The sequence below is a fragment of the Aphidius gifuensis genome, linkage group LG2, assembly GCF_014905175.1.
Source record: "Aphidius gifuensis isolate YNYX2018 linkage group LG2, ASM1490517v1, whole genome shotgun sequence".
NCBI classification, from domain to species: domain Eukaryota; kingdom Metazoa; phylum Arthropoda; class Insecta; order Hymenoptera; family Braconidae; genus Aphidius; species Aphidius gifuensis.
Window position 1 is genome coordinate 9785659 of NC_057789.1, and position 8963 is coordinate 9794621.

The window sequence follows — 8963 nt, forward strand, 5'->3', positions numbered from 1 at the left end:
AAAATTATGTGAATAGCTCAACTCTGTTATATAGTTAAAAAAATTATTTAGTCAACAACCCCTTAATTTGTTCTTTTTAAATAAGGTGTAACTTATTCCAGAGGGTTGTTTTTTTTATATCCGTGACTATTTTGTAGTATATTAATACTTAATTAATAATTTCTAATAAATTTTGTTGAATTTCATATCATTTCTAATTATTTATTCAAATCGAGGCCTTGAAACCCGAATCATCCCTGATGGATAAGGAGATTCGAGACGCTAACTTAGAAGATAGCTTCAGCGTCATATAAAAGATTCGTATTTAGAACGTAAAATGACTGAAAAGATATTTGATGTTTCGGAAAATTTATCGAGTGTACTTTATAATTCCTCAATTTTTTCAAAAATTCTCAGAGAATTCTTCGTAATAATTAAATTTTTTTATCAAGAAAATAGAATCACTGAAAAGGTATGTAATGTATAATTATTCAAAAAATTATCCGTAAATTATTTTGAAAAAATTGCAAATTCGTATATTAAGAATATAAGATGATCAAAGTGGTATTTGGTATTTTAGGAAAAATTTCTTTTTCATTAAATAAATTTACAAACAAGGCGTTATTTTCAAATCCAAGCGGCAAATCTTATATTTTAATATTATTCAAATCTTTTATAATTTCGTTTTCATAAATATAATTAAGTTTTTTTTTTTAAAAAATGAAACGTATAAAAAATATTGTAATTATGACAATATTGAACACAAATCGTTTTGAGTCAATATTATTAATTGTCGAAGCCAAGGATGAAATTGATTTCTGAGTCGAAATAAACGTGATTCTTGATTCAATACCTGGATATACAGGGCTGTGTATTTGTATAAATTGACTAAGAATTTCAGCATTTATTATATTCAATGACATCGATTCTAAGTTCTGAAACATCGTGTAGCCGTCACCACCAGCACCAAAATATGCAGTAGTAATCGCTGTATAATTTTTATTATGATCAATATCTTCAAAATGAGGAACTCGACATTGAGAACAACGAATTTGTGCTGAAACAACCCTTGAACCAAAAGGATTTTCTAAATTATATGTAACCTAAAAAATAAATATAATTAATTTTGACAAAGATATAATATTTTGTATTCTAACAATATTGCATAAATTTGTTACCTTTATGCCTGATAACTGTAGAAATGCACCACTAGATTGGTTACCCTTATTTACACTCCATTCAAGTACGTCAAAAAGTATTTTTCCAGGAATATCAATAAGTATAGCTGGGTCATCAAATACCAAAACTGATAAAATTTCACCCATTGTTATCTACAAAATAATTGCAATAGTAATTAAAGTACAAAAATAATTATTTATTTTAAATTAATGATAATATACCTTGTAACTTGAATGCTGATCAATTGAACCACGAATATTGCCAGCTCCTACAAAAGCAACTGAAGGTTGTTTCCATTTTCCAGTTAAATTAACATGTCTATATGTCTATAAATAAAATAAATAATTAACTTTAATCTCATTTTAATAAAGAAAAAAAAAAACTTATTATCATTAAATACGTACATAATAAATCATAGCATCGGTTAAAAGATTTCCAAAATTACATTCTTCAACTCTACATTTTTTAGAATCACCATCAAGTAAAACTAGACTAGTACCAACAACTTTTGCTTCTACATCCATCAATGCCAATCGAAATTCTTCAAACTCAGCTACAGCATCTTTATCATTTTCAATGCTATCATCAACTAAAATTGGACTTCCAGTAATATTTATTACTTTTTTTTCTTTCTCATCATAATTAACGACAACATGTCCCATGTACTTGGTGTATGCTGAAGCCTGGATGACATAAACAATTTTACCACTTTTTTGTTTGATTTCAGTTGGATAAGGTCCTTCAGGTGTATCATAATTCGAATGATTTCCACTGTACAAAAAAGTATGTGAGTGGCCACCTATTACAAGATCAATACCATCAACTTGTTCAGCAATTATTTTGTCCATTTCATAGCCAGAGTGACCCATCGCTATCAGGATATCTATACCATCAGCTTTAAGTTTATTAGCTTCTTCTTGAATCACTATAACTTCATCAAGAAACTTGACATTTCTAGAAAAAGAAGTTATTTTTGTTTCGTTTGTTAGATAACCAATGATGCCAATTTTATAACCATTCACTTTCAGGATTGTACTATTTTTTATTCCTGTTGCAGATAATTCAGGTTCTTCTGTTAAATCCAAGTTTGCTGCAAGCACAGGGTATGAAGCATTTTTAAGAAATGGAATAAGTCCCTCTGGACCTTTGTCAAATTCATGATTTCCAAGACACTGAAAATATATTTTTTTAATTATCAATTGTTGTAATACTAATATTGTTTTAATATTTACTTACCATTGCATCGGGTTTTAAAATATTCAGGCCTCTTGCAACAATTTCCCACTTATATTTTGTGAACCAATAAGTACCTTGATATGTATCACCAGCATTTAAAAATCCACCGTAGCATTTTTCTTTCGATGTATTTTTATCAATACAAGTTTCTAAAAATCTAAAAAAAAGTTATAAACAAGGCATTAATTTTTATCATAATTCTATATTATTAAATTTGCAAAAAATAATTTTTTTTTTATACCTGGATAGCTATTCTCGACATAATTATCCCCTGTAATAACATGAAATAATTTATAGTTTTATAAACCATTGAGATTGCCATAAATTAAGGTGAATTTCCACAAAATAGTTATCCCTGTCGCCGGGGATAACTGAGGGGATAATTATGTCGAGAATAGCTATCCTGGAGTGCATATCATTCGTGTGTATAATATTGAGTTTGAATGATTGAACACTTAATAGTGTCTCAAAAAATATACCACTCGATAAAATAAATAATAATATGGTTCCTCGAATTTCTTGTATTGGTGCCATTTCAAATTGCTTTATAACAATGTACTGAAAAATAAAATTAATACAAAGTATAATATTTCACGTTTATAAATGAAAAGCTGTTTCATCCAGGTTCGCTCGGGATTATTCTTACGATTTGAGAATTATTGCTATTCGATGTATTATATTCTTTTTAAAAAAACTAAAGACTGGCTAGCCCCAGATAATATTTCCATTCCAAATTTAATATTATTATATTTTTTTGTAAATTTTTTAACGATGAAATTTTTCAATTTATTAGAAATTATTAATTAAGTATTAATATACCTCAAAATAGTCACGGATATAAAAAAAACAACCCTCTGGAATAAGTTACATCTTATTTAAAAAGAACAAATTAAGGGGTTGTTGACTAAATAATTTTTTTAACTATATGACAGAGTTGACCTATTCACATAATTTTTTTTTTATTAAATTGTCTATGATCTAAGCTAATTAAAAAAAAAAATTATCAATTTTGAAATAGTCAAAGGGGGGTAGGGAATGGATTTATACGATTCTACGATGATTACTGGTTTTTATTTTTTTATATAAAGCCATATTGAGAAGCTTCGTTGTCCTACAAATAAGTGCTTTTTTAAGCAACTTATTTTGATTTGCCAAATCATTGATACTATCGATTGGATTGAACGTATCAACGTGTTCTTCTTTTCTGTGATTTTTTTGCAAATGTACAGCCTCGAGATTAAATAATTTTCCAATACCGGAATACTGTTTTGCACTGACTGTACAGAGCCGTGCAGTGTTGTGATCAACATACCCTGGTGAAAATGATTTCTCCGTATTTAAAAATCGAAGTAATTCGGAAAGAATCGGAGAAAATCGGAAAATTCGAAGTAAATGCTGACGAAAATCGGAAAAAATGATTTTTTATTGTTTTACTCTGACCGAGAAATTCGTAGAAAATCGGAGTAATGCGGAGAATTATCGGAAAAGAACGGAAAAATATCAGAAAAAATCGGACAAAGTCGAAAAAAATCAGAGAAATCATTTTCACCAGGGTATTTGATAATGTATGGCCGCAACTCAGCGTAATTGCTCTTTGCCTGAACCGCGAAAATTAACCCCTCCTTGTCCTTTCTTACAGTACCAACCCAGGACGGTTATTGTCATCGACGACCGCGGTGATATTTACGTTTCGTTAAAAATGTCTCATCGATTTGGACAGTTTTATCTACTTTCCCTAACTGAACGTTAGCATTGGACACAACAAATTCAGCGATTTCCCGACAATAGCTTTAATAATCTGCTACAGTAGAACAACTGACTGTTGAGTCTTCAGTTGTTGCGACTTCCGAGACGCCAGTTTGTCAAATGTTCAAAGACATCAGTGACTTTGAACTTTAAAATAAACATAATCACAATTTCCGATGATCCGCGGATTTCAATACGACACGCTTTCCCGCCAAAAAAGTACCCTCGGATGGGTTGATAATTTTTCGACAATCTTTTAATTTTTTCTTTTTTAGAGCTTTGGATGAACATCTCCATACCCAGCCAAATTTTTTATCCGGAAATGACTATTTTTATGGGTGCATTACAGCAATGCGGTGGTGTTGAATGACGGCTGGGTATGACACCAACTTGCTCTAAAAAAGAAATAGCCAGCTTCGATTAATTAAAAATAGAAAAGTTATTGAGTTTAGAATAAAGAGATGGATGTTCACTCATTTTTAATCTGGTGTATGACGATAATACGTAAAAACCTGACAGAAAAAAACAATGGCTGAAAAAAAAAAAAAATGAAAGAGTCGTGGTAATTGTCTTTGATTGTAAAATGCTTTTTTGCAAATTTATTCTTCATTTTATCGGTTCATTAACAACTTAACAAGATACAGTGGCAGTTGGAATTGGCGATTAGTGGAACGATTTGGAGGTAAGGTATTTAAAAATTAAAAATAAAAAAAATCTATAAAAATGTTAAAAAATGTAGCACCTGAGGAAAAGACGTAGGGGCGAATAGAAGGAAAAGATGTGGATAACCATCTTGAAAAAAACCAGAAACTTAGAAAAAATAACGAAGTTCCCCCGCCGGGAATCGAACCCGGGTCTTATTTGCTTTCCGGGCAAACGCCTTGACCACTAGACCACAGGGCTTTTTACTTTTTCTAAGTTTCATCAAATTAACTCCGACGTCCTTCTATGCGTCAATTCATTTTTTGTATATTATCTAGCTCGGACTGAATCAGGCTATCCCTATTGAAGATCGAGTAGGGATAAGCTGATCAAGATAGCATCCGTCTATCTCTATTACATCTTTAATAAAGATAGCCTGATCCACATTCTAGATCAAGGCTTGATAAAAAAAAAATCATTCGAAAAAAAAATAGATTCAAAACTTCTATCTTGTTCAAGTCTGTTGATGCCGCGATACTATTCAAGTCTTGATACAGAATGGATCAGGTTAATTTGTTTTTTTTTGTTTTTTTCTTATCCAGCAAATTATATAACTTTATACTCCAAAATTTTGACATTTTTGTACAACAACATGAGAATAATTTTACTTGAATTCAAGTGCAAATTGAATCCGGCTTGGCCGGATCCTGATCCAAATCCGATCCGGGATGGCTCAGGTAATCCGGATCCGGCTTTCCTTACTCTTTCCTGATCCGAATCGGATCCTGGGCGCCGGACTTTATTTTATTTTCTAAGTTATTTCCGGGTTCAGTCAGGTTTGGTTCGGTAAGGCTTGGCTAAGGTAAGCCGGATCCGGTTTCCCTAATTTAAAACGGATTTAACTTAGAAGAATTTGAAAAAAAAAAAAAAAAATTAATTTCAGAATGTCATTTTATTTTTTGATAATATATATAAATACATTGTTGCCTATAAATAACATTAATCATAGCAAGTTTTTCTATTGTAATTTTTAAATAACTTTCTACGCTTGTACCCGAGTGGAAATTTCAGTCCGATTCAGATCCAGGTCGGATCCGGTTTACCTGATTACATATCCGAATTGGATCAGGCTGGCGGATCCGATTCGGACTGAAAATGTAACGCCGGCTAGGCTCTGGATCGGATCCGGTTACAATAAGGACACAGGGGCTAAATCAGATACCAAACTATGTATCCGAAATTACATTTAAATCGGATCCGATTTTACATCCAAATCGGATCTAATTTTATGCTTAAACTAGATCCGAATTTATACTTAAACTGGATCCGAATTTATATTTAAACCGGATCCGAATTTTGTTTTAAAAAAATTTTGATTTAAAAAATAAATACATATATGCTTTTTTCAATTATTTTTTTAACAATCATTATTAACAATATTTTTATCTTAGAAAATTTAACCTAAACTAAACTAAAATTCCGGCTAAGGAAAACCGGATCTGGTTAGCCTTAGCCAAACCTGACTTAATTAGTAAGGTAATTTAGTTTTTTTTTACGGATCTAAAATAATATTATAAGGATTCGCTGATGAATTTGACCTTCCTTTGGAAATATCTTTAACTTTTATATAAAGTTAAAGATATACAAGTTAAAAATAATTAATAAAAAAAACTAATGACGAATAATGGCTTCAGGTGTGTGATAAAGATATTTTTATAACAAATAAAATAAAATATTATATATACTCGAAAATATTTTTTTTTTTCTAATACAAATGACGTTTAAAATTGCTTAAAATTTATTAATTAATTATTTGTTATAAACAAATTAATTTTTTACAAGTCTGGATATGGTCTGGATTGAGTTTGATTCTAAAATATAATATAAAATTAAAAAAAAAAGTTTTTTAATTTGTCTTGGATTTTTTGTTTTTCTGATAATTTACAATTATAAATCATGAATTTATTCAGTTCTCTATTATAGTTTTTTTTACGGATCAAAAATAATATAAAAATTCGTTGATGAATTTGACCTTCTTTTGGACTTCTTCAATATTTACATATAAGAAAAAAGTTAAGAGAACGATGTTAAGACAATGATGAATAATGCTTCAGGCGTGTGATAAAGATATATTTTTATAACAAATAAAATAAAAAATTATATAATACATTTTTTTTATTTTTTTAAAACTTAAAGTTTCAAAAATAAAATTTACTGTTAATTGTGTAATTATTTATATAAATTTATAATAATTTTTGAAAAGTAAAATAATTATTTTAAAAAAATACTACTAAGTTTTTTACGAGTCACCTGTTTGATAAATTTTATTTTCGTCAAATGTAATAAAAAAATAAAATAACAAATATTTATTTTTATGCTTTTGAAGAAGAGATAATTCTATACTGGCTTATTCATGCTTTTCTTTTTATAAATAATTAATGTCATTAGTATATTTTTTATCAATACTGTAGTTTGATGTTTCTTAAACATATACTGTTACATAAATCTTGATCAATATATATACCTATATATAGATACTGCTTTGTTTTTTGACTTCTAACCAGGATCAAATTTTTATATTATACGATTGAATTGTTCAGATAATTAAAAGTTATATATATATATATATATATATATATTTCTATTTTTAAACGGAAGCTATAATTTCAAGTTTTCGAATAAAAGGTTGACTTTTTTCGATACATCATATGTTCATTAGTGTATTAGTTATCGACTGATTAGATTCTGAGTATAAATAGAAGTGTAAAACATTTCAGAGTTTATTAAGAAACTAAACCTTTAAACGATCGTACGAGTGGATGATGTTGAAGACTTGTTGAAGACTGCACAAAAATGAAGAAGCCAGTGTTAGTGGTTTTACTAGTGTTTTCAATAAGTGGGCTCGTTTCTGGTAAGTTATAAAAAAATAATAAATTATACTATTTCTTTTTATAATATTAAATTATTTTACTTTTTTTTTAAATCAAATTCTAAACAATACATTTTAAACTTGGTGAAAAAAATTACTATATCCAAGATATTCACCCTTGTGTATGTCTTCTTTTTTTTCTAATAAATTTCTATTCAAGTAGTAATTAAGTATTTAATGTTTCCCAAAAGTTATTACACTCATTATAATTAATAATTTATCATAAAAGTGATATTCCATTTTTTTTTTTAATTGAAATTATATTGATAACGAACGGACGAAAATTAATTATATGTATATTTTTTTTTCTGTTTTATTTGACAGGCACTCAACCATCGTCTGCTGACAACAATGCAATTTGTGAAACACCTGCTTGTGTTCATGCTGGTAAGGAAAAGAACATTTTTGTCGTTATTATCTAACTATCTATTCAAAACCCACAATTAATAAAAAAATATTTCATTTATATTACTTTTTATTTTAATTGATGATAAATAAAATAATACGTAATTAATTTTTCTATCGAAAGTTTTCTCGATACAATACGATACGATAATCCAGGCAGTATTATCATCGATTCTACGAGATTGTCGTGAATATTTTAATATTATATTTTTATTTGACATTATAATTCTTACTTCGTATAGCCTTAACTTTAATAAATAGATAAATAAACAAAAAAGTTATTATATACTGATTATCTAACGTATGTGTATAGTAATATTTATGAAAATTTTTGTCTGTATTGTTCAAAGCTTAAATTTAAATGAAAAATCCCCGTGAATTATATTCTTTTATTAAAATTTCTTAAATAAAAACTAGGGATATCCAAAATTATAAATGTAAGAGCTTTAACTATTGCTGGGACGTTAGATTTACCCGCAAAAGCACTTTTTCTTAACATGAAACAATATAATGCCAAGTGGGGGTGCCATAAGTGTGAGATTTTAACCGATAAAATAGGTGGAACACGAGTTTATATAAATAATAAAACTTTAAAACTTCGGACGACAAAAAAAACATTATTATATGCGGAAAAAGCAACTCAAAATAATCCTATCCTTGGCGTAATGGGCCCTACTCGTATTTCTAAAATCGTACCTAATTATATACAGACTACTAAACTCGATCCAATGCATATGATATCTGGTCTCGTAAAAAAGCTCTTAGCAATCACATTTTCGGATGATTATACACAACATCCAGCGTCTCTTATTAAATACTCGAAATTAGTTGATAGTCGTTTGCTGTC

At 28.6% G+C, this 8963-nt stretch overlaps 1 protein-coding gene across 1 annotated transcript; it reads right to left on the bottom strand.

Annotated features, from left to right (window-relative positions):
* Nucleotides 1-682: 682 nt before the first annotated feature.
* Nucleotides 683-2928, bottom strand: LOC122850344 (protein 5NUC-like). The gene is made up of 6 exons (XM_044149501.1): nt 2874-2928; nt 2395-2543; nt 1563-2330; nt 1380-1484; nt 1158-1310; nt 683-1082 (listed from the first exon to the last, which is right to left on the bottom strand). Exons 1-6 carry the CDS (start codon nt 2926-2928, stop codon nt 693-695), a joined length of 1620 nt encoding a protein of 539 aa, XP_044005436.1. The 3' UTR covers nt 683-692.
* Nucleotides 2929-8963: the final 6035 nt, after the last annotated feature.

Coding starts and splice junctions, on each gene's coding strand:
- LOC122850344 (XM_044149501.1), bottom strand. CDS start 2,928: ATGGCACCAATACAAGAAATTCGAGGAACCATATTATTATTTATTTTA. Junction 2,331..2,394: donor TTTTAAAACCCGATGCAATG/GTAAGTAAATAT, acceptor ATATATTTTCAG/TGTCTTGGAAATCATGAATT. Junction 1,485..1,562: donor CCGATGCTATGATTTATTAT/GTACGTATTTAA, acceptor TTTTATTTATAG/ACATATAGACATGTTAATTT.